Source organism: Miscanthus floridulus, chromosome 4 (genome assembly GCF_019320115.1).
Source record: "Miscanthus floridulus cultivar M001 chromosome 4, ASM1932011v1, whole genome shotgun sequence".
In the NCBI taxonomy this organism is placed as follows: Eukaryota; Viridiplantae; Streptophyta; class Magnoliopsida; order Poales; family Poaceae; genus Miscanthus; species Miscanthus floridulus.
The window spans coordinates 69,172,424-69,198,165 of record NC_089583.1 but is presented as its reverse complement, the minus strand read 5'-3'; the positions used below and the strand labels follow the sequence as shown (position 1 = coordinate 69,198,165).

At 43.5% G+C, this 25,742-nt stretch overlaps 4 protein-coding genes and 1 long non-coding RNA gene across 8 annotated transcripts in view; 2 read left to right on the top strand and 3 right to left on the bottom strand.

Annotated features, from left to right (window-relative positions):
- LOC136551656 (uncharacterized) overlaps positions 1 to 25,742 on the bottom strand; it is a 212,805-nt gene that overhangs the window by 61,479 nt on the left and 125,584 nt on the right. The gene's annotated exons all lie outside the window — the stretch shown is intronic.
- LOC136551654 (ubiquitin-ribosomal protein eL40 fusion protein-like) lies at positions 2,285 to 4,655 on the top strand. Its single transcript, XM_066543205.1, has 4 exons — positions 2,285 to 2,488; positions 3,071 to 3,284; positions 3,378 to 3,444; positions 4,328 to 4,655. The coding sequence occupies exons 1-4, from the start codon at positions 2,386 to 2,388 to the stop codon at positions 4,364 to 4,366; spliced, it is 423 nt and encodes a 140-aa protein (XP_066399302.1). The 5' UTR covers positions 2,285 to 2,385; the 3' UTR covers positions 4,367 to 4,655.
- Positions 4,902 to 7,230, top strand: LOC136551653 (syntaxin-71-like). Its single transcript, XM_066543204.1, has 8 exons — positions 4,902 to 5,566; positions 5,680 to 5,965; positions 6,128 to 6,210; positions 6,308 to 6,376; positions 6,459 to 6,503; positions 6,666 to 6,728; positions 6,857 to 6,933; positions 7,032 to 7,230. Exons 1-8 carry the CDS (start codon positions 5,423 to 5,425, stop codon positions 7,045 to 7,047), a joined length of 783 nt encoding a protein of 260 aa, XP_066399301.1. The 5' UTR covers positions 4,902 to 5,422; the 3' UTR covers positions 7,048 to 7,230.
- LOC136551652 (probable protein arginine N-methyltransferase 1) lies at positions 7,434 to 11,573 on the bottom strand. The gene is made up of 9 exons (XM_066543203.1): positions 11,187 to 11,573; positions 10,103 to 10,113; positions 9,816 to 9,971; positions 9,059 to 9,122; positions 8,821 to 8,963; positions 8,497 to 8,584; positions 8,233 to 8,348; positions 8,002 to 8,152; positions 7,434 to 7,911 (listed from the first exon to the last, which is right to left on the bottom strand). Exons 1-9 carry the CDS (start codon positions 11,404 to 11,406, stop codon positions 7,706 to 7,708), a joined length of 1,155 nt encoding a protein of 384 aa, XP_066399300.1. The 5' UTR covers positions 11,407 to 11,573; the 3' UTR covers positions 7,434 to 7,705.
- On the bottom strand, positions 11,779 to 15,144 carry LOC136550656 (probable protein arginine N-methyltransferase 1). Its single transcript, XM_066542280.1, has 7 exons — positions 14,757 to 15,144; positions 13,673 to 13,683; positions 13,386 to 13,541; positions 12,629 to 12,692; positions 12,391 to 12,533; positions 12,067 to 12,154; positions 11,779 to 11,918 (listed from the first exon to the last, which is right to left on the bottom strand). Exons 1-7 carry the CDS (start codon positions 14,974 to 14,976, stop codon positions 11,779 to 11,781), a joined length of 822 nt encoding a protein of 273 aa, XP_066398377.1. The 5' UTR covers positions 14,977 to 15,144.

The following is a 25,742-nucleotide window of genomic DNA, read 5'->3' as shown; positions in this document are numbered from 1 at the left end:
ACTATCCAGTGACAGGTAAGGGCACTCAGGTACCCATCCCTAGTATATGGTCACATGAACAACCAAGAAATGCATTTTGGGACACTTGGTCATCTAAAAACAGGAAGCTACCAACAACACTCACCACTCTACCGGTGACACTGAGACAGGACTCAGCTTTGATAGTAGGAACTACTGGGATTACAAGATAAAAAAGGGTCTGCAAGGATCTAGCTGCTATCATATAGTGGCCATATATATATATATGTTATACCTGCTGCTCACTTGTTAGATGTGGAATCGTGTGATGAGGTTCATGTAGAGAAGACGAAGAGAGATCAACATCATATTCACGATGTATGTCGTGAAACTCTTCGGGACCTGTTTGGAACATAGGAAATATGTAGATGTATGAAAAATGGAGGATTTAGTTCCATAGGAAAGAAACGGAGATGACACGTTTGGTTCAAAGGATTTAGAGGAAAGGCAATGGAGATTGTGCTTTTGAAGGAAAGAAAAAATGTGCTCAGAGCTAAGAGAAATTTTCCTACGATGCTTGCTCGCTCACAGCACGCTCACATGCTAATCAAAGCTTGCCTCGTTTCTGTTCCTCCTCGCCATAGAGCTTCATTAGATTTTAAGCAAAAAAAAAAGAAATCATTAGATAAGGAGAGGAGCACCTTTAGGCTTCAGGCAGAGGGTCATGAGATAAAATATCAACTCTAGTTTATCTACGGAAAGCAAATGCTATCTTTAATGGTGTGTTTGTTGTTAACTTTTTATCAAAAAAAATCGAGAACAATATTTATATTAGCCCAACATTTTATGATTTTTATGTTATGGATTCATGTGTTCCAAACAATCTAAGCTTTTATTCCTGTGTTTTGGAATCCTGCAGTTTTTCACTTTTTGCTTTCCTCTATTCCTACGATTCCTGTGTTTTGTATTCCTCTGTTCCAAACGGGCCCCCGTATGGCTCTGCATCCAGAAAAATCACTACAGTTGGCACCAAACTAATAATTAGTCGATCAAATTCATATGTCCACCGCACCCCTTGAATGGCTCATTGTTTGTCCTGAAAACCGTTCCTGGTACGTAGTGCAACCACACCGGCATGCCTCCTTAAACTCCATACACAATAGCCATATTAATGGCTAGGGAAACCCAAAAAACTCTTAAAATTACACCTAATCACGTAACAGTGAAGAAAGAAAGGTGACCCATAATTCCACTCGGCGGCGACATAGGGACTGATGGGCAGGATCAAGAGCAGCCCAGCGTCTCTAACGACCTTCACGAACCGCAACAGGCCAAACTGGTCCTCGAAGTAGTACTGCAATCCAACGAAATTCACCACGCATATAGAAAAGAAAACCACATTATTCAGAAGTAAAACAACTGCAGAACAACAATTTTGCTGTGGAGCGGCCTGATAACCTGTCCTGGGGCGATCTCATCGCCGTTCCAGAAGACGTAGGTCTTAGATGCAGTCGGCGCCGCCGTCCTTGGTTTCAGCCTCCAGCTTGGGTGACATCTACAGGCACGGGGTGGCACAAAGCTTAGTTCAAGTGCTGCTGGTACAACGAGGGTGCGCCGCACGCGCACGGAGGCACACTGGCACATCGTTGGGGCGGCGGCAGCACGGAGCAGGGCAGGGCGGTGCAGCGGCGGGGGCGTGATTGGGGGGCAGCGCCGCAGGAGGCGGATGGGGCGGGGGACGCGGCCCCACGGGGCGAAGGGGACGGCAGGAGGGCCTCTGCAATGGCGGCGGCGTAGAGGTCGCAGAGAAGCTTGCCCATCTCGATCCCTGTTCTAGATTGAAGTTGGGGGAGGATGGCGCAGCAGGCGAGGCGAGGAGAAGTGCGTGCGGCGACGTGGCCGCGTGGGGATGGGGAAGAGAGGCGCGCGCGCATGCAACCGGTTCTTCATTCACGGAGAGAGTGGGGCGATTAGTTTAGGCGTGGGTGATTAGCGGGGCGAGGACGATAACACGCGATTCTTTTTAGTTGTGTATAGATATAGAAGAGGAGAGATATACATGTGGCCTCATTTTGAATTTGCACCGAACTACCATAATGTGGTTTAGCCGCTTCCATCAAGTTTATATTCAAGGGATTTGAAAGGCTTTCGCTTCTAATTGAATGGCTAATGGCGGTTGTATTTTTCATAGGAAATAAATGACTGCTGTGTAATGCATGTCCTATTGATATGGGCCGGGAACCCATTTGCCAACGAGCAACCGGACCGCACGCAAGAGGCCAGTCCACTGCTTTGCTCTGGCCACGCCCCTAGCTATAAAGCCGCACCACGTCCGCGGCGCAACACAGGCAACTCCGCCACCCCACCCACTCCCCCAAAACCCCGACTCCTCCGGGCTCCGGCGAGCAATCTCCGACCAGCGGCGAGATGCAGATCTTCGTGAAGACACTGACGGGGAAGACGGCGACTTTCGAGGTCGAGAGCAGCGACACCGTCGCCAACATCAAGGCCAAGATCCAGGACAAGGAAGGTTAGTTTGCGTGTGTGCGTGCGGACGGACGCGTGTGGCTAAATAGCTCTCCATTCGCCACCTCCTTCTCCATCGTCTGTTGCTGCTTGCCGGCTGGTCAGTCACCAGCGCGTGTCCCTGTTTCTTGCTGCGCGCGTTGCTCCCCTGCTCCGGTTTGGCTTAAAGGCGCTTCCTTTTACCTTCGGTTTGGCTTAGCCGCCCGCCATGAGCGCTGTTGACTTGTTGTGGTTCGATCAGTGGGAGCATTGTATGCTGAGTGCTCGATTCTTGTAGTGTTGGACGGCCCTGCTATGAAACAGAGCAGATCGACCTGGGTGATGCGTAAAAAAGGCACCCTTTTTCTTGGATCCGGGGAGAAGAGGAGAGGGTTTTGAGTGGACTTTCTTCTTGCGTTTCTTGTGATCGAGCTCAATCTTGGTTGAATCAGGCAAGCGGCCAGTGTTGGATTTGGATCCTCTTTGTTCTTCGTCATTAAACTCAATTCGAAAAGGCCCCCATTTCTGATTTGGTTCCATCATCTAATTCCTACAAAATTTTCTGTTTTTGTTTACCAACTTTGTTGCGTTTTCTTGTGTTCTGCAGGCATCGCGCCGGACAAGCAGCGGCTCATCTTCGCCGGGAAGCAGCTGGAGGACGAGCGCACCCTGGCCGACTACAGCATCTGGAAGGAGTGCACGCTGCACCTGGTGCTCCGCCTCAACGGCGGCGGCAAGGGTGGCTGCTACCCCCCGAAGGTCGACCCCAACCTCCTCCAGCTCGCACTCAAATACCGCCAGTACAAGATGATCTGCCGCGAGTACGACTAATTCCCTAGCTAGCCATCTCAAATCCTAAGCTGTCAGTTCGATTGTTCGCCATCAGAGTCACTCACCGTGGTGGATGCCTGCAGGTGCTACGCGCTCAATTCCATCAGGGCCAACAACTGCCGCAAGAAGAAGTGCGGTCACTGCAACGAGGTGAAAATGCTTTCATCTTTTTCCACATGTTCATCTGAGTGTGTTTGTATGTAAAATAGTATCATTGTTCATGTTCTTGGATTCGATTATCTTATATATCCATGAATGCAGTGTCACCCTTTCATGCTCAGTGTTGCTCTTAATACCATCGTTATTGGAGCTACTAATTACTGGCTTACTGCTACTTCCTGTTTTAGTTTGATGTTAGTATCACTTATGACTGCTTAGATTACAAGCCAATTATGCCTTCTTTTGAGTGTCGACTGCTGTTGTGTATGCATCTTCTCCTCTGAATCATGAACCCTCCCTCCAAGGCAACAAATATGTTAATTCGGAATTTCAGTTACTGGCAGCCGATTACACTGCAGAAATTAAAAGTAGATGTTTTTCTCACTGTTAGATCTCGTATAATGTATTTCAAAGAATAATTCTTTTTGGTTGAGATCAAAGAAAAAGCTTGCCTTCTTTTACCCAATCATTGTAGTGCTATGTATGACTGTAGCAAATTGGCGTTCAGGATCTTAATCCCGCTTTTATATTAATTTCCATGTTCTTGGCTTTTGTCATCGATCACATTGCTCATGATCTGTTGGTCTTCGTCAGGAGTTCTCATAAGTCGGCTTCACTGTGTTATATCTAGGCTGCTTTGAATCAATTCAGATATTGATGGAGCTTAGCACTGTTGAATTATTAATCTTGTCTTCTGCGATTCTGATTTGTACATAGTATAGTAACTGATACTTCCATTCTGGAGCTGTTTTTGCATCAACCTTCCATAAATGTACTAAATGAATCTCAAATGCTGGCAGCTAAAGCATGTTGTCCTGAATTTCTCTTCATTCTTCACCGGATGTCTTATTTCCAACGTTTTCCCTTTTTTCAGATGAGGCCAAAGAAGCAGCTGGCTTTCAGACAGGCCTGAAACGGGAAAGCAATCCAAGTGTAGTTCATCATTTGAATCAACAGTCTTTATTAGCATCTTATCAGTTTTAGCGTACTTTGTAATTTAAGTTCTAGTTTAAGTTTCATGCTGGAATACTTATCTGAAGCAGCAGAGCAGAACCATTCCTAAGAAACTGCTAGTCAAAAATCCCTGCTTGTTGTTGAACTTTCATTGTTAACTTTCAATGCAAGTGAACATGGGAGCATAAATCTTATTTTGGTCTAGAATGGTTGGTCTCTTGTTGCTTGCTTTTTATTACTTTTTTTCTCTTGTTGCCTTCTTTTTATGCCTTTTTCTCTTGCTTCAACTTAATTGTTTCTACTTAGCACATTGTGATTGCGTGTATGGCTTCTAGGTGAGATTGTCTCATCTTGTCATGCTGATCTATTTAACATTCATTTGATAAGTGATCCGGCCAATGATCTGATCAAAGCCTATGGTTCATGTACAAGTAGCACAAATGTGTGCTTCATGTGAGTTTTATTATACAGTTGCAGTTCATGCGCCCCACACTGCACAGAAATATTGAGCGCTAACAGAATCTCATTCCTCAGTCATCGCTATCCCAACCGATCAAAGTCTTTCTAATGTCTTTGAGCTGGGGGGATCGAACCCATGGATATTCTTTTTAGAGGGCCTTGTTTTCTATGCCGACTTGCTCGTCGCAGGAATGGCCTCTTGCAGGAACGAGTGAACGAGCTCCAACCATGGCGATTGGCGATGCTCAGCCTTTTCTAAAAATGGAGCAGGCCAAGGGAATGAACACGCGTTGATGATTAACTGAAACCCGGGAGAATCGGGGCAATCAGCTGAAGTTACCTGCCAACCAGACATCCTTAACCATCGATCATCCCGCAGCCTCAACACTTCTTCCTCCTCTACGGCGCATCCGCTGTCCGAAGTCCAAACTGACACCAGCGCTGCGGCGGCGACGGGTCCGACGAGCGACAAACCCTTCTGGCCCTTGGCAGTATCGCGGTGCACCTTCCGGTGATCTTCTCGGGGCCGGGGAGGGGAGCTTGGCAGGCGGGCAAGATGAGCATGATCGACGTGCTCACACGGGTGAACGCCATTTGCAAGAAGTACGACCGGTACGACGCCGACAAGCACCGGAACGACGGCGACCCTTTCTCGCGCCTCTACGCTGCCGTGGACGCCGAGATCGACGCCGCCATCGAGGTCTCCCTCCCGTGATTTTCCTCTCGCCCTTGGCTGCCTTACAGTTACAGGTGGGTGGTTGGCCGCCACTGAAACCATGCATGGCCACTCATGTCTGGTGACTCTCGGTTCAGAAATCGGCGAGGGCCGCGAAGGAGAAGAACCGGGCGGACTCGGTGACCCTGAACGCCGACGTGCGGCGGAGCAAGGCGCGGCTCCTGGAGGAGGTGGTCAAGCTCCAGAAGATAGCCGCCAAGAAGGTGAAAAGGCTCTCGCCAGAGGAGAAGGCGCTGCGGGCTGATCTGGTGGCCGCGCTGCCCCACAGGATCCAGTCCATCCCCGACTGCCACGACGGTGGCGCCACAGACCAGGACGCCGGCTGGAATGCTCGACCGGGGATGAAGTTGGACGATTATTCAGGTCTCCATTTTAGTTCAACTTTTCAAATTTCGTATTAGCAGTAACCGCTGATCGTACGTAGGGAATCGACAGCTCGATTCATCTAGTGAACTTGGGGATTTGGCTGTGTAATAAACAAGGTCAAACTGAGATTGTTCGTCGTTTTTTTGTTTCCAAACTCAGCTGAAAGATTAGAGGAGGGCTACTTCCACACAACTGAGTCAGAGCAGTTTAGGAGAGAGTACGAGATGCGGCGAATCAAGCAGGCAGGTCTTCCTTCCCTTGCCGCGGAGACTGCTATTTCTTCTTCTGAACATGAAAAATCATACCAACTTGTCATCAGAATTCAGATGGGATGTGCAGGATGAAGGGCTGGACTTCATCTCTCAAGGTCTGGACACGCTCAAGAATCTGGCCGAGGACATGAACGAGGTTAATTCTGTCGCAAATGCAAGCTGCTAACTTCTCTGGTTGCATTGGGTTACGTTAACATATTGTCCATGTAGCTCTGCAGGAACTGGATAGGCAGGTCCCTCTCATGGATGAGATTGACACCAAGGTTAGCGTATAGTATTTGCTCAGCACCTGTTGACTGTTATCGTCTTGTTTTATTTATCCCTTTTAAGAAAGAAAAACTGATATAGTCTTGTTTTATTATCCCAGAAACAGAAATGGTATCCTCTTTGTTTGAGGTTAAATGATGTGCACGATTTTTGTGCAGGTGGATAAAGCTAATTTAGAGATCAGGGTGACTAACGTCAGACTAAAACAAACTGTCAACCAGGTGGCTTGCTTTTTATATATTGCTGAACTCTATAACTTATATACTCCTAGTTAACAGGATTTTCTCACATTTGTGGGGAAATGTTCTCAGCTCTGCTGACTAATGTAGTTTCTTTTTGTTTGGAGCAGTTTCGATCGACCAGGAATTTCACAATTGATATCATCTTGATCTGCATCATTCTTGGCATTGCAACATACCTCTACAAGTAACTTCGTCAGCTTTACTGAATGCAGTATTTTCCTTTATTCATTTGTCCGGTCCTCTGAATTTTGATCGATCTGCGTGTTTCACTTTCTGGTGCAGCATTCTCTCCCAGTGAATCTTCACAACATGATAACACCGGCATCTAAATGATACGCTCGGTAAATGTATTTTCAAACAACTGAATTGTTATGGTAAGATACTAACATCAGCATCTCCGGTGCAGAAATGATGCGCTCGGTAAATGTATTTTCAAAGAATCCTTTCGGGCAGCTGTATTTTTGAAGAACCCTTAGCATGTCTCCAGGATAACCTATGTCATCATCTGTTGTAAAGAAAAGGAACCTCACAATAATACAGAGGCCAAACGATATAGCACTACTTTTTGTCCAAGGCTATCTATAGTTTGTATTGCTGTCACGAGCATACGCAGATGAAAGTTTGATTGTTCAAGCAATTGAAATAATGGGCATATACACACAAAAAAGAAAGGGCAAGGATTAATAGTGGAATGCATAAAACGGTAATTTGCAACGGACTTCAAATCCATACAACCACCAACAACCTTGTGGCAATATGACATGGTTTTGCATTACATCAATCTCATATCAGCAGGCCAGTTTAACCTACTCCCTACTTTCGCTAGATTCCAAAGAATCTAACTAATTGATGTGTAATAATACATGATCATGAAAAATAGCATCATTTCTGTCAAACAAGATACTCAGGTAAACAAAATTTAATGAGCTTTGAAGCATCTCTTGTTTGTTCCATGGTCACCGCATCTTGTAGAACTGTGTTCTTGATACCTGACACCTATGCCCATTTATGGAGTACTTGAGCTTAATGTCGATATCTCGAGGGTTGTTCTTATTGGGTGTGACTGTCATGCTACCCGTCAGGGTTTCCCCCTGGCAGATAGTTATTACATCCTCGAGGTAAAGAACAGTTTGCTTCCAGTGAGTGGCTTTTGATCTCGGGCCTGCAAGTAGTAGTTAGGAAATGAGTTGTGTTAACCAAATTTGCACCTAAATCACAATACCTTGCGGATGGAAGCTAGGAAACAACAAACCTGTTGAGAAGCCCATCAGCTTATGGCATTTGGTGAATGACACATCGAAGTATGCAACAAGAGCATGAATGTAATCATTCCGCTCTGCAACCAGCTTGAATGGTACAGTAAAGGACGTGTCACCAGGGGTCATTTTGGAGATATCCATTGTCTGAAATACATAGGATTTGAGCTCAAATGTCGTCCAATGAAAAATTAAGGAAGCTATGCCTTGGTTAGGGATGCAAATACCTTCAGTAACGGGCAGTTAGTGACAATCTGATTTGCATCCACTGTATCTACCAGTGGCTCCATCATCGCCTGTTTCTTTATACAGCTCATATCAAATCCATATACATTATTCCAAACTGCAAAAAGGACAACAGAAAACCCAAACAGAACTTCATTACTAAATAAATAACCCAGTCAAAATTGCTGAAACCAAAGCTTTTTTTTATAAAGGCAATAAGACTCAGTGTTGATAGGTTTTACAAACCATGTACCCAATGAACTTACATTCAATTTTGTCTTCCTTATATTCTGCATCTTCAATCGCAGTAAGACGCAAAGAAGTCTTGTCTGGCAAGACCACACCACCATCAACCTACATAAAAGTAGCACAACCAAAGCTGCCCTCAGAAAGTTCAAATACTTTACACAAAGCACAGAACAACAGATAAAGATATTCATAGACAAACAAATTGCATTTTTGTAAAAAACATCAATAAGTGCTAGAAAGAGTATATAAACATGCATTGAACCAAACATGTTCCATAAATTGTGAAAAACAGAATCCAAACATTGTATTAATAATTAATAATTTTATAAAGGATCGCTTACAAGCCATTTATCGCGTGCATATAGGACAGTGTTCAACATATTCTCAAACAGGAGGAAATAACCCATCCACTCCGAGATGATGACATCTACTTTTGGGACTGGAAGTTCTATTTCTTCCACTTTTCCTTTTATTACAGTTATGACTGCAGAGATTAAAATAATTGTAAGGATATGTCATAGTCAAATAAGCATTAAATGTAGAAACAGAACAGAGAGTGAAACAGTGACAGGAATCTACCATCAGAATATCCATTTGATTTCACAATTTCCTTTGCCATGTCTGCCATCTGGGAACATTCAATCTGTAAAAGTAAGAACAGATCAACATATATATATTAGTAAAAGTATTATCAGAGTTATTAAAAGCACATTCACAAGATGTCAAGATGACAGAAGAACAATGGCTAAGACTAAGAACAGATCAGCAAAGAAGGATTAAAGTTAAAAACACATTCACAAGATGCCAACATGACAGGAAATCGGTGTCTGATAAAAAACTACATACCCTAAACTATAGAACTTATCATATCGTAAACTGAATGTTGTCAATACAGGATATTGCAAGCCCTCCATTTGTAGACAATGAACGTATCCCCCACATATGAAAATGGCCATCCATTTTTTTTACAAAAAAAGAGACAAAAACAAACACTACAGTTTTTGAGGAAAAATAAAGGTTTTTATCTACACGAGAAACAGTTATTTCAAGCTGATGCAGAATTTAGATTCAATTCTGTGCTTATCATGCGTCTAAAGTTTATACAAATAGGTTAGATAGCTTCTCTTTAATTTCGTATTCAGATCATAGATAGCTGTGACTTGCATAGTAATTAGGATACAAGTCCTATCTACAAGAAAGTGTGGCGCTGTGGCAGACAATGGTTATAACAGTTAAGAATGAATATAGAAAAGATATATCCACTAAAATAACTTATATATGATCGAAGTCACCATAATAGTGAAATGAAAACATGAACAAAAGTGAGCCAACTAACCGCATAGACATGTTTAGCTCCTGCTTTTGCACAGAAAAGTGAAAGAATTCCGGTTCCAGCACCAACATCAAGGACTACTTTGTCCTTGATAAGATAGCTGTTCTGGGAGATAACATTTTGATATGTTTTTGTCCGAACGACATCTTTTAGCATTTCCTGCAGTCAGTACAAGCAAATAATTGGCATCTCCACTGCATAGACATCCTTGCTCCAAATATATATCAATTGCTTGTAAAACATGATGCTACTAAGCCACCACATGTAAGGTTTGTTTCAGAATCACTTACTTCATGAATACCTGCAAAACAAAGAACATGGGAAACCTGAGTAAATATTGCACTACCTTAAACGGAGAAGCGTGAGTAGTTGAGTACATAGTTATACTTATATACTGTATAGAAACACAACGCAGAAGGTAAATTTAAAAAATGGTAGCGCATATGATTACAATGGAAAAATTTAGTACAAGAGAGGACATCTGGACATGTGCTACATGAATCAGGTGATGACAAAATTAAAGTTTCCAGCAATTCAATTTTAATGTTTCTTCATCAGAACAGCACTAAAACAGCCTAAAGTACACCAGAGACGAAATAACAGAAGAGTGCACAACACTTCAACAACAACATCCATACAATTAGTAACACCACTTAAATCAATTAAACAGAACAAGAATACATTTTTAGCGCCTTTATTTTCCCGACACATTACAATGACCAGCAAACATTTAACTACACATTGGCTGAATAATAGCCACATCAAAGTATGTAGCCACTGAAGATAGGAATAATTGTCCTACGCCAGTTGTAAACTAGATTGTTAGTAGTAGCTAATGATCACAATTTCAGGAAAGATCAATTTTTCAGCCAAAAAACAACTTCAGTCGAACATTTATCATCTGGTGGAGCAATGAAAAGTCACACACACGGTGCAGAACCAACTAAACAACAATCTTTCGGTTCCTCCTCCACGCATAGTAAAGCTCTGGTTGATGATCAATCACATCGTTAACACTCAATTTCTATTATATACACGATGTCAATAATCTATCAGAAGTACCAACATACAGGCAACACCAATACACAAAAGAAAATATATTTGCTGCTTGACAATCAGCACCATCGAAATTCTAAATTCTCCACTCACACTAATACTGCAAATGAATATTGAATCCTATAAATGGTTAATGCACAGTAACCAGGCTAAAGCTCTATCCAACGCAAGCACCAAATCCGGGCAGGCAAAGGCCAATCCTTTCCCCACTTACAACTATACAGGAAACTTTGTCACTTCCAAGATCGAAGCTCTGGATACAGAACATCCAAATCTGCGGGGCAATAACGCTAAATCGAACAGCAGGGGCGCGCGTACCGAAGTGGGAGTATGAGTCGAAGTAGTAGTCGGCGCTGGTCTTTTCGCTTCCAATCACCTCCGTCGCCGCCTGCTCGTCCTCCCCCTCCGCGTCGAGGCTCTCTTCCACCTCCATCCCCACCTCTTCTGCCTCCTCGTCGGAGTCGAACCTCAGCCGCGACGCCGTGGCCTCCGCCAGGCCGCCGTTGGCGTCGCGGTTGCCGCCCTTGCGCCGATCCATGGATCTCTGGAGCGCGTCGGCGAGTTCGATGTGGCGCGCCGCAAAGTAGGGGAGGAGGGAAAACTAGGGTTTTGCGAGGGAGAAGGGCTTGGGCAAGAGAGGTTCTATAGCCACGGTGGCGCAAATATCTGCCCGGCCCTTGCAGCTCACAAGTCACAGTGCAGCGTGTACCAGTTGGAGCCGGAGTCCACTTCTCTACATTGGAGAAGGAAAAAGCAGGTGTTTTTCGGGAGGACAAAGTCAACATTATCTTCCTTAATTTTCATAAAAATTGGGCAAAACACCTCTCTCAATATTACCTTTCTCAATTTTCACAAAAATCTGTTTTTCCTCTCAAAACTCTAAAACCAGACAAAACACCTCTCTTAACTTTCAAAATCGTTCGTCTGCAAATACCTTCAGTAACGGGCAGTTAGTGACAATCTGATTTGCATCCACTGTATCTACCAGTGGCTCCATCATCGCCTGTTTCTTTATACAGCTCATATCAAATCCATATACATTATTCCAAACTGCAAAAAGGACAACAGAAAACCCAAACAGAACTTCATTACTAAATAAATAACCCAGTCAAAATTGCTGAAACCAAAGCTTTTTTTTATAAAGGCAATAAGACTCAGTGTTGATAGGTTTTACAAACCATGTACCCAATGAACTTACATTCAATTTTGTCTTCCTTATATTCTGCATCTTCAATCGCAGTAAGACGCAAAGAAGTCTTGTCTGGCAAGACCACACCACCATCAACCTACATAAAAGTAGCACAACCAAAGCTGCCCTCAGAAAGTTCAAATACTTTACACAAAGCACAGAACAACAGATAAAGATATTCATAGACAAACAAATTGCATTTTTGTAAAAAACATCAATAAGTGCTAGAAAGAGTATATAAACATGCATTGAACCAAACATGTTCCATAAATTGTGAAAAACAGAATCCAAACATTGTATTAATAATTAATAATTTTATAAAGGATCGCTTACAAGCCATTTATCGCGTGCATATAGGACAGTGTTCAACATATTCTCAAACAGGAGGAAATAACCCATCCACTCCGAGATGATGACATCTACTTTTGGGACTGGAAGTTCTATTTCTTCCACTTTTCCTTTTATTACAGTTATGACTGCAGAGATTAAAATAATTGTAAGGATATGTCATAGTCAAATAAGCATTAAATGTAGAAACAGAACAGAGAGTGAAACAGTGACAGGAATCTACCATCAGAATATCCATTTGATTTCACAATTTCCTTTGCCATGTCTGCCATCTGGGAACATTCAATCTGTAAAAGTAAGAACAGATCAACATATATATATTAGTAAAAGTATTATCAGAGTTATTAAAAGCACATTCACAAGATGTCAAGATGACAGAAGAACAATGGCTAAGACTAAGAACAGATCAGCAAAGAAGGATTAAAGTTAAAAACACATTCACAAGATGCCAACATGACAGGAAATCGGTGTCTGATAAAAAACTACATACCCTAAACTATAGAACTTATCATATCGTAAACTGAATGTTGTCAATACAGGATATTGCAAGCCCTCCATTTGTAGACAATGAACGTATCCCCCACATATGAAAATGGCCATCCATTTTTTTTACAAAAAAAGAGACAAAAACAAACACTACAGTTTTTGAGGAAAAATAAAGGTTTTTATCTACACGAGAAACAGTTATTTCAAGCTGATGCAGAATTTAGATTCAATTCTGTGCTTATCATGCGTCTAAAGTTTATACAAATAGGTTAGATAGCTTCTCTTTAATTTCGTATTCAGATCATAGATAGCTGTGACTTGCATAGTAATTAGGATACAAGTCCTATCTACAAGAAAGTGTGGCGCTGTGGCAGACAATGGTTATAACAGTTAAGAATGAATATAGAAAAGATATATCCACTAAAATAACTTATATATGATCGAAGTCACCATAATAGTGAAATGAAAACATGAACAAAAGTGAGCCAACTAACCGCATAGACATGTTTAGCTCCTGCTTTTGCACAGAAAAGTGAAAGAATTCCGGTTCCAGCACCAACATCAAGGACTACTTTGTCCTTGATAAGATAGCTGTTCTGGGAGATAACATTTTGATATGTTTTTGTCCGAACGACATCTTTTAGCATTTCCTGCAGTCAGTACAAGCAAATAATTGGCATCTCCACTGCATAGACATCCTTGCTCCAAATATATATCAATTGCTTGTAAAACATGATGCTACTAAGCCACCACATGTAAGGTTTGTTTCAGAATCACTTACTTCATGAATACCTGCAAAACAAAGAACATGGGAAACCTGAGTAAATATTGCACTACCTTAAACGGAGAAGCGTGAGTAGTTGAGTACATAGTTATACTTATATACTGTATAGAAACACAACGCAGAAGGTAAATTTAAAAAATGGTAGCGCATATGATTACAATGGAAAAATTTAGTACAAGAGAGGACATCTGGACATGTGCTACATGAATCAGGTGATGACAAAATTAAAGTTTCCAGCAATTCAATTTTAATGTTTCTTCATCAGAACAGCACTAAAACAGCCTAAAGTACACCAGAGACGAAATAACAGAAGAGTGCACAACACTTCAACAACAACATCCATACAATTAGTAACACCACTTAAATCAATTAAACAGAACAAGAATACATTTTTAGCGCCTTTATTTTCCCGACACATTACAATGACCAGCAAACATTTAACTACACATTGGCTGAATAATAGCCACATCAAAGTATGTAGCCACTGAAGATAGGAATAATTGTCCTACGCCAGTTGTAAACTAGATTGTTAGTAGTAGCTAATGATCACAATTTCAGGAAAGATCAATTTTTCAGCCAAAAAACAACTTCAGTCAAACATTTATCATCTGGTGGAGCAATGAAAAGTCACACACACGGTGCAGAACCAACTAAACAACAATCTTTCGGTTCCTCCTCCACGCATAGTAAAGCTCTGGTTGATGATCAATCACATCGTTAACACTCAATTTCTATTATATACACGATGTCAATAATCTATCAGAAGTACCAACATACAGGCAACACCAATACACAAAAGAAAATATATTTGCTGCTTGACAATCAGCACCATCGAAATTCTAAATTCTCCACTCACACTAATACTGCAAATGAATATTGAATCCTATAAATGGTTAATGCACAGTAACCAGGCTAAAGCTCTATCCAACGCAAGCACCAAATCCGGGCAGGCAAAGGCCAATCCTTTCCCCACTTACAACTATACAGGAAACTTTGTCACTTCCAAGATCGAAGCTCTGGATACAGAACATCCAAATCTGCGGGGCAATAACGCTAAATCGAACAGCAGGGGCGCGCGTACCGAAGTGGGAGTATGAGTCGAAGTAGTAGTCGGCGCTGGTCTTTTCGCTTCCAATCACCTCCGTCGCCGCCTGCTCGTCCTCCCCCTCCGCGTCGAGGCTCTCTTCCACCTCCATCCCCACCTCTTCTGCCTCCTCGTCGGAGTCGAACCTCAGCCGCGACGCCGTGGCCTCCGCCAGGCCGCCGTTGGCGTCGCGGTTGCCGCCCTTGCGCCGATCCATGGATCTCTGGAGCGCGTCGGCGAGTTCGATGTGGCGCGCCGCAAAGTAGGGGAGGAGGGAAAACTAGGGTTTTGCGAGGGAGAAGGGCTTGGGCAAGAGAGGTTCTATAGCCACGGTGGCGCAAATATCTGCCCGGCCCTTGCAGCTCACAAGTCACAGTGCAGCGTGTACCAGTTGGAGCCGGAGTCCACTTCTCTACATTGGAGAAGGAAAAAGCAGGTGTTTTTCGGGAGGACAAAGTCAACATTATCTTCCTTAATTTTCATAAAAATTGGGCAAAACACCTCTCTCAATATTACCTTTCTCAATTTTCACAAAAATCTGTTTTTCCTCTCAAAACTCTAAAACCAGACAAAACACCTCTCTTAACTTTCAAAATCGTTCGTCAAAGACGGTTTTATCTTTTGCTTTTTTATTTATTTCTCCTAAATCTTTAAAAAATCATAGTAAATCACAGAAAAATCATAAAATAGAAAATCCAATTTTGTTGGACTCCACATGAGTAAATCTACACAGTGAATATATAATATAGTATACTTTAGTATAAAGTTTCTGCTTGCTTTTCTATAATTTAATGGAATAATTCATAGCTGCAGGTTTTATGGTCCAATTACGATAAAATTTTTATGGTTGACTAATTATTGTATGCTTAAACTGCAGTAGAAATTTCATACTCATTGGATCATGTATAACTTAGTTATAGATTTTATTTAGGTTTATGCTTGTTAAATATAAATAAATCTATAATTAAGTTATACATGACCGAATGAGTATGAAATTTTTACTACAGTTCAATCGTATAATAATTAGCTCACAATAAAAATTTCATCACAATTAGACTATAAAAACTGCAGATATGAATTATTCCAATTAATTACACAAAAGCATAGATCTAAAGCCACAACAAAAAATTTTGTACTAAAACATACTATATTATATGTTCACTGTATAGATCTACTAATGTGTAGTCTAATAAAATTATATTTTTCATTTTATATTTTTTCTATAATTTACTATGATTTTTCAAAGATTCAGCCGAAATAAATAAAAAAGAAAAAGACAAAACCGCCTTCAAAATTGTTTATAATAGGGCTAGGGAGGTAAGATGAACGGTTTTAAAAGTTGAGGGACGTGTTTTGCCCGGTTTAAGAGTTCAGAGAGGAAAAGCGAACTTTCGTGAAAGTTGAGAAAGGTAATATATACTTTTTCTTCTTTGGGAAGTTAAAAGCTCTAGTTTGGTTTTGGTGAATTGATAAAACACTAAGTGCTAACCTAGTTTATCAAAGTCATTATTAGATAGGTAGCATATTCCAAGTAATGGAGCCAGTGGTGAAGATCACGATGATGGTGTGACCATGGTGATGATCAAGTGCTCGGCTTGAAAAAGAAGAAAGAGAAAAACAAAAAGTTTAAGACAAAGGTGAAACTTGATAAAATCTTTTTGGGGTTTAGTGATCAAGATACTTAGCGAGTGTGATCACATTTAGGATCGATAGTTGTACTATTAAGAGGGGTAAAACTCGTATCAAAATACGGTTGTCAAAGAGCTTTTGTACTATTAAGAGGTCACTGTGCTGACTGGACGCAGAACCGGACGCTGGACCTGCGCGTCTAGTCACTAGTGGAGTAGTGGCACGGTCTCAGCCTAGTTAATCGGACGCTGGCGCGAGGAAGTGATCGGACGCGCAGCCTCTGGGTCCGGTCAACGATGACGTATGATGATGTGGCGGCGAAACTATTGACGCGTAGCAGCAGTGAGGACCAGACTCGGCCCTGAGTCCGATCGTGCTCCCTCGGACGCGTCAAATCAAGAAAGTGTAGCTCTAGATGCTCTCTAGAAGTGACTAGACTCCGCGTTGATGGAGCGTCCGGTCATTCCATCAGCGCGTTAGGTCGCTTGGTTGATGCCTTGGGTGAGGGTGCAAGCGGACGTTAGGCGGCCGCGTCCGATCTCGACATGGTGCGTCCGATCATTCATTAATTTGAGCGCGTGATCGAGTTGACCGTTGGGATTGGATGGCGCATGTTTGAAGCTGTGACATGTGGCAGCGATCCCACGGCCAAACATAGAGGGCCGAGCGTCCGGTCAATCTTATCGGCGCATCCAGTCACCACACAGTGAGCTTCCCGTGGTGCCTAATGGCTCTATTTCGAGGGGATGTCTATATAAGGCATTTGGCCGGCTCTAGCTCGCACTCTTGGCCATTTGCATTGACATAGCAACCTTCTGAGCTTAGCTAAAGCCCTCCCACTCATCTCCATCATTGATTCATCATCTTTGTGAGATTGGGAGTGAATCTAAGTGCATTGTTTGAGTGATTGTATCTAGAGACACTTGATTTTCGTGTTTCGCTACGGGGTTCGCTTCTTACTCTTGGTGGTTGCCGCCACCAATATAGCTTGGAGCAGCGAGGATCGTCAAGCGGAGAAAGGTGCTTGTATCCGGCTCCAATCGTGGTGATTGTGAGGGGTTCTTGACCTTTCCTCGGTAGAGAGTGAAAAGGTACACTAGTTGTCGGTGTTTTGGACCGGAAGGCTCTTAACCGACTAGTGAAAGTGTACTGCGTGCTCCTAATCCCGGATAGTGATGCAAAGAGACACAAGGTTTATACTGGTTCAGGCAATAGGTACCCTACGTCCAGTCTAAGAGAGCGATCTTGTATTCCTTGCACCGAGGTGCTTGTAGTAGAGGCTTACAAGCTGAGCGAGAGAGGGAGCTAGTCCTAGGTCTCTGCGTGGAGTAACGTGGGTTGCTTGAGATGTCGATCTCTTGCGGTGAGGAAGCGTGTGTGTTACAGAGCGTTGTGTGTTGCTTGTCTGTGTGTCTTCTCTAGAAGCGGTCCTGGTCGCTCCCTTTTATAGTTGAAGGGAGGCATAGGGGTGGTACATGTATTTGCTACGTGGCGTTTTGTGAGCGGAGGCGGTATGCCAAGCCCTGTAGCTCGTCACTATGGCGGCATCGTCGGTGGAGCGGCCTTGTCCTCAGTGCACTGGAGCGACGCACCGGTCATGCCTGATCCTGTGCGACGTGGGAGCTCCTGCGGCTTGGCGCAGGGTATGGTGCGTACTATAGACGACGTGTCGATCGCTGCATGTTGACAACGTAGAGAGACGAGGCCCAATCGGTGCAGAGGCTGAACCATTGTGGGGGGCTCGGTGGGTGCAAGTCCTAAGGCTACAAGAGCCCAGAAGCGGATAGCCGAGGCTCGGAGGGAGCAGTTGGTCTTGTACGTTGATTCCGAGGCTACAGGGACCCAGACTTGACTATCCACGCCGCGCTGTCCTTGGAGCAGGTGGGGTTAGGTAGCACAGTGCAGCATGGGTATCAGTCGTGGGCACAGCGCCAAGCACAGCGACCGGTAACCCCTGCCCCGTCCTGTCCCAGACGGCATGGCGTCGATGTGACTCCCATCTCATCAGCCACTCCGCTGTATCGAGTCGTCGTTCAGCTGACATCGCGGGAGTGGTTGGACACGTTGGTTGGATGTGACGTCCTCGTCCGAGGCCTCGTGGCGCGGGGCCTCAGGCGAGGCGGGGAATCAGTACCTCGCCCGAGGCCTTACGGGCGGGGCCTCGGGCGAGGTGGAGAATTGGTACCTCGTCCGAGGCCTTACGAGCAGGGCCTCGGGCGAGTCGGAGAATCAGTACCTCGTTCGAGGCCTTACGGGCAGGGCCTCAGGCGAGTCGGAGAATCGGTACCTCATCCGAGGCCTTACGGGCGGGGCCTCGGGCGAGTCAGAGAATCGGTACCTCGTCCGAGGCCTTACGGGCGGGGCCTCGGGCGAGGCGAAGAATCGGTACCTCGTCTAAGGCCTTACGCGCGGGGCCTCGAGTGAGGCAGAGAATCGGTATCTCGTCCGAGGCCTTACGGGCGGGGCCTCGGGCGAGGCGGAGAATCAGTACCTCGTCCGAGGCCTTACGGGCGGGGCCTCGAGCGAGTCGGAGAATTGGTACCTTGTCCGAGGCCTTACGCGCGGGGCGTCGAGCGAGGCGGAGAATCGGTACCTCGTCCGAGGCCTTACGGGCGAGGCCTCAGGCGAGTCGGAGAATCAGTACCTTGTCCGAGGCCTTACGCGCGGGACCTCGGGTGAGGCAGAGAATTGGTACCTCGTTCGAGGCCTTACGGGCGGGGCCTCGAGTGAGTCAGAGAATCGGTACCTCGTCCGAGGCCTTACGGGCGGGGCCTCGGGCGAGTCGGAGAATTGGTACCTCGTCCAAGGCCTTACGGGTAGGGCCTCGAGCGAGGCGAAGAATCGGTACCTCGTCCAAGGCCTTACGCGTGGGACCTCGAGCGAGGCAGAGAATCGGTACCTCGTCCGAGGCCTTACGGGCAAGGCCTCGGGTGAGGCAGAGAATCGATACCTCGTCCGAGGCCTTACGCGTGGGGCCTCGGTCGAGGCGGAGAATCGGTACCTCGTCCGAGTCCTTACGGGCGGGGCCTCGGGCGAGGCGGAGAATTAGTACCTCGTCCAAGGCCTTACGGGCGGGGCCTCGGGCGAGTCGGAGAATTGGTACCTTGTCCGAGGCCTTACGCGTGGGGCCTCGGGCGAGGCGGAGAATCGGTACCTCATCCGAGGCCTTACGAGCGGGGCCTCGGACGAGGCGGAGAATCGGTACCTCGTCCGAGGCCTTACGGGCGGGGCCTCGGGCGAGTCGAAGAATCGATACCTCATCCGAGGCCTCGCGGTTTCGTTCTGGGCGGAGCCCGCTTTGGGTGAGCCTGGATATTGTTTGAGGTGGGTCGGGCGGTCCAGCCGAGCCTCGGATAAGGTGGGGGTTTGCCGGTGTTTGTCTCTTAGCTTCAATTTTTACAAGGTCTAAGCGATTTTTTCAGTTCTTGCTTAAGGGACCCCTTTTTATGGTACTCGACACTAGTGAATTACTCGTGGTTTATGTGATACTCATCTTGTGTTGGTTGTGTGGAACCCGGTTACGGGTTTGGCGTGTGATGACAATTGGCGCGTGAATCTTTAAGTGAGTGAATCGCAACAATATGGACTAGCTTGTCGGCAAGCAAGTGAACCTCGGAGAAAAAATCATTGTGTCTTGGTTGTCTCCTTAGTATTCATTGGCATTCATTGATTGATCACTTGCTACGGGGGTATACCTCTCTACCACTCTCTTGTATTACATTGTGCCTTTACTTGTGTAGACCTTGTGGTAATTGAAACTAGTTAGTGTAGCTCTTAGTTGTAGTTCTCTTGCTAGCTTGCTCACCTTGGTGTAAATTAGTGACTTAGTATTGTTGTGATATACTAAAGATCATAGATTTTAGAATTGGGTAGGTGGCTTGCAACACAAGTGTAGTGCTAGCGCAAAATTCGCTTCACCATCTTATTTACTAATCACTTGCCTTAGTGTTGTTGTAAAAAAAATTAATAGGCAATTCACCCCTCCTCAAGTCATTAGGACCTTTCAAGTGGTATCAGAGCCGTGGTCACCATGATTTAAGGCTTAACAACCTTCGGTGTCAAAATGGCTCAAATCAATAACACCAAGAAGTCACCATAATTTGATGGCACAAATTATCCTTATTGGAAGTCAAAGATGACCACTCATATCAAGTCAATCAATAGAAGAGTATGGAAGATGGTGGAGACCAAAATTGAGATAGCCGATCCGGAGAATCCCACTGCGGCCAAAAAAGTGCTTCTTCAAAACAATGACATTGCCCTTAGTGCTATTCATGATGCTATTGATGAAAGAACATTTGAACAAATCAAGAATATCGAGATGGTTCATAAAGCTTGAACGAAGTTGGAAGAATCATTTGAGGACACCAAGGCAACAAAGGGTGCAAAGGCATACATTCTCAAGAAGAAATTTGCTAGCTTCAAAATGGAAGAAGATGAGAGTTTGTCGAACATGTTTCATCAGATGGAAGTGCTTGTCAATGATCTCAAAGCACTTGGTGAGAAGGTAGAAGACAATGACTTCTCCCATAAGTTCTTGAGATGCTTACCCATAAGATTTGGTACGTTGATCACCTTGCTAGTGAGGACCGGTTCGGATACAATAACACCAAACCAAATCTTGAGAGATATCATGACTATTGATGCTTATAGAGATGATGATGAGAAGGAAGAAAAGAACAAAGAGAAGAAGGATGAGAAAAAAAGAGTGTGACATTCAAAGCCAGTTCATCATTCAAGGGCAAGGCCAAGCAAGATACATCAAGTGAAGATGATGGCTCATGGGATGATGATGATGATGATAAGAAGATAGCTCTCTTTGTTAAGATATTTGGCAAGTTTACGGTGAAGAAGGGCTACCATGCTAGAAGAAAAAAGTCTTCATCCAAGAATAAGGAAGAGTCAAGAAGATACTTCAAGTGTGGAAGAAAGGATCATCTTATTGCTCAATGCCCATACAATAGCGACAATGATGATGATAACAAGAAGAACAAGAAAAAAAAGATAAGAAAGACAAGAAGGAGAAGAAGGACAAGATGAACTTCAACAATAAGAAGGATGATTCATATGTGGTCACTTGGGATAGTGATGCTTTCTCAAGTGATGATGATGATAGTGATGAAGACTAGACCATCAAGAAGAAGACTCTTGCAAGCATTGCTATTAATAAGAAGTCTTCTCTCTTCGACACTCCATCATGCTTCATAGCTAAGGCCACTAAGGCACAATCCGATAATGAATGTGATGATGAGGAACATGATAAAAATAAAAGTGATAGTGATGATGATGATGAACCCACTAAAAATGAATTAATTGACATGTTAGATGATACTAAGAAATATTTTGACATTAAGAGAAGAGAATGCAAAGACTTGCGAAAGAAACTAATAGCCCTTAAGCAAATATTTAATGAGCTCAATGCATCTCATGAGAGGCTAGAGGAAGCCCATGAGAAGTTTGACAAAGCTCATAAGAAGCTTGAAAAAGCTCATTCCTCTCTACTTAATGAGCAAAATGAGAAGGAACATGTTATAACATGTGACAAAGACTTAACTTGTGATATAATTGATGAATCATTCTATAAGTCTATTATTGTTGCTTCCACTAACCCTTCTTGTAGCACATCCATTTCTAGCTCATCTAGTGGTGATGGTCTCACTTGTGATGCCTCACTAATGGTTGAGAATGAACTCAAGAAGGAGGTAATAGAGCTCAATTCACACCTTGGCTAAGGCCTATGGTTGTGAGGACTGCTTGCTTATGTACTTGGGTAGCCAAAGAGCTTCTCTCTACAAAGTATACCCTCAGAAAGGCAAAGCGGCCTTTGCTCCTCATAAGACTAGTTTTGTAAAGAACAATGATCGGATTTATACTAGTTATAAGCAAGTTGGTCATAAAGAACATGAGTGCATGGCCAAGAACAAGAATGCTAATGTATTCTCAATTAAGCATGATTCTTTCTATATGCTTACTACGAGTACAAATGGTGTAAAGGCTAAATTCATTGATACACCATGGATGAGCTCAAAGAAGAAAGTCATTTGGGTGTCAAAGAGCTTGGTCACTAATCTTCAAGGACCCAAGCAAATTTGGGTACCTAAAAAGAATTGATCTTTTTTGTAGGTCAATTACAAAGCCAGAGGAAGACATTAGGTTCTTGATAGTGGGTGAACTCAACACATGACTGATGATGCAAGAATGTTCAACTCAATCAACACCAACGACAATGATAGTTATGATAGTATCACAATTGGTGACAATGGCAAAGACAAGGTCAAAGGGCTTGGTAAGATTGCAATATCCAATGACATAAGAATTTCCAATGTGTTACTAGTTGAGAGCTTGAACTTCAATTTGCTAACCATGGCTCAATTGTGTGATCTTAGATTTAAATACATATTTGTGGTAGATGATGTAGAGATCATAAGTGTAGATGACTCTAATTTGATCTTCAAAGGCTTTAGATATGAGAATCTATACTTAGTTGATTTCAATACTAGTGGAGCTCAATTGTCAACATATTTAAGGTCCAAATGGCTAGAGAGGGGGTGAATAGCCTATTAAAAATTTCTACAACAACACTTAGCAAACCGGTTAGACAATTATGAGGTGAATCAAGTGTTGCGCTAGTCTACTAAAATTACAAGCCACCTACCACAATTCTAGTTTATATGGTTTCTATCCACACAATAGCTATGTCACTACACTAAGTTAGTGCGCTTTCAAATGCTAACTAAAGAGACACACTAACCAAACTAACAAGCTCTCACAACTAGCTACACTAAAGAGCTTGACAACTAGTTTACGGTATTGTAAAGAGAGAGAGCAAGATAGTTATACCGTCGTGTCAAGAAGTGAACTAATCAATCACAAGGATGAATACCAATCAAGACCAATAACCTCGGAATCAAATGATGACACAATGATTTTTTACCGAGGTTCACTTGCTTGTCGGCAAGCTAGTTCTCGTTGTAGCCATTCACTCACTTGGAGGTTCACGCACTAATTGGCATCAAACGCCAAACCCTCAATAGGGTGTCGCACAACCAACACAAGATGAGGATCACACAAGCCACGAGCAATTCCATATCTTTTGGGTCTCCACCGGAAAAAGGTCAAGAACCCCTTACAATCACTATGATCAGAGCCGGAGACAATCACCAACCTTCGCTCGACGATCCTCGATGCTCCAAGCCGTCTAGGTGGCAGCAACCACCAAGAGTATCAAGTGAATCCCACAGCGAAACACGAACACCAAGTGCCTCTAGATGCAAACACTCAAGCAATGCACTTGGATTCACTCCCAATCTCACAAAGATGATGAATCAATGATGGAGATAAGTGGAAGGACTTTGGCTAGGCTCACAAGGTTGCTATGTTAATGCAAATGGCCAAGAGAGAGAGAGCTTGAGCCAACTATAGAGCTTAAATAGAAGCCCACACAAAATAGAGTCGTTGTACCCCTTCACTGGGCATTGGTTAGGGTGATCGGACGCTCCGGTCATATCGATCGGACGCATGACCCTAGCGTCCAGTCGCTCAATGCTTGCCATGTGTCATCGGCTTCAAACGCTGATCGCCCGATCTCAACGGTCATAAGTACATTTAAGTAGTGACCGGACGTGCTTCTCAAAGTGACCGGACGCAGGACCCCAGCGTCAGATCATTTCCAGTAAGGTTCCACTCACGACCGGACGCATCCGGTCACGCCTGACCGAACTCACCTAACTTCCGGTCACACACTGTCTCCTGTGTTCGCTGCTACGTCAGCGGGACCAGATGCACCCCGTCAGCGTCCGGTCACGAAGTGACACAACGTCCGATCAAGACCGACGCCAACGTCTTCGCTGCTTCCACTAACCGGACGCTCCGATCCAGTAGAGGCCAGCGTTCGGTGCACTATGTGAAAACCTATCTTTTCTATATAGGGCGCCGATGGCACCATCAGACTGTCTGCACTCTACGGGCGGACACTCCACCGGTGAAGTTTCTTACCCTTGCTCAAATGTGCCAACCACCAAGTGTATCACCTTGTGCACATATGTTAGCATATTTTCACAAATGTTTTCAAGGGTGTTAGCACTCCACTAGATCCTAAATGTATATGCATTGAGTTAGAGTATCTAGTGGCACTATGATAACCGCATTTCGATACCAGTTTCACCCATCTTAATTGTACGGCTATTGATCCTAAATGTGATCACACTCACTAAGTGTCTCGATCACCAAAACAAAAATGGCTCCTACTACTTATACATTTTCCTTGAGCCTTTTATTTTTCTCTTTCTTCCTTTCAAGTCCAAGCACTTGGTCATCATCATGACAACACCATCATCATGTCATAATCTTCATTTACTTTACCACTTGGAGTAGTACTATCTTAAAATCACTTTGATAAACTAGGTTAGCACTTTAGGGTTTCATCAATTAACCAAAACCAAACTAGAGCTTTCAATCTCCTCCTTTTTGATAATTGATGGCAACTCTTTCACAAAGATATAAATTAGAATTCAATTGAATTCATGTTGTTTGCCCAAGCATATTTATCATGTGTAAAAAGATATGGACAAGTTTCATGAATCCCATATGGTAGCAATTGCTCCCCCTACATATGTGTTAAGAGTTTGGATTGTAGCTTGCACATATGCTTAAATAAAAAATATAAGAGACAATGTCTACCAAATGATGCTAAGGTATAAAAGATGGACCTTTGAAGCCTGATACCAATCGGAGTGCACCAAAATACCATCCTTAGCACCATGGTTAGCTCGGTACCACTTGGAAATGAAATCACTAGATAACCTATGCATGCTAGTTTTCATTTCATCATTCAAACCTACAACTAGCATACACCATACAAACATGGATATTGAAATTTAAAACTTGTGCCATGCAAGCAAATATATGAAATGCACAATCAAATGCACCATATAAGTTCATAAGCTTGCTCCACCTACTTGTGTGCTCAAAATTACAATTGATCCCCTTTCTTTGTCATATCTCTCCCTCTATCACTTATATCTTTATTTATTTTCCCCTTTGTTGTTATTTTACTTTCTTTGTACACTAATATCTTTGTTTTTCTCCCCATGTACTAATATCACTAATATCTTTGTTTTTCTCCCCCTTTTTCATCAATGACCACAAAGGTTCAAAATGTAGATAGATTGAGATTATCAATGTCAATCAATGGGGTGAGGATCATATTTCCAAATTTGATCTAATCTAGATCATTTACCAAAGATATTTAACTCGGTTTGATCCAAAGACAAGCTTTTTCATACCTCCAAATAAGGATTATCTTGTACCATATTGAGTTAAACACTTTAGAGCTCATTTTCTAAATCAAACACT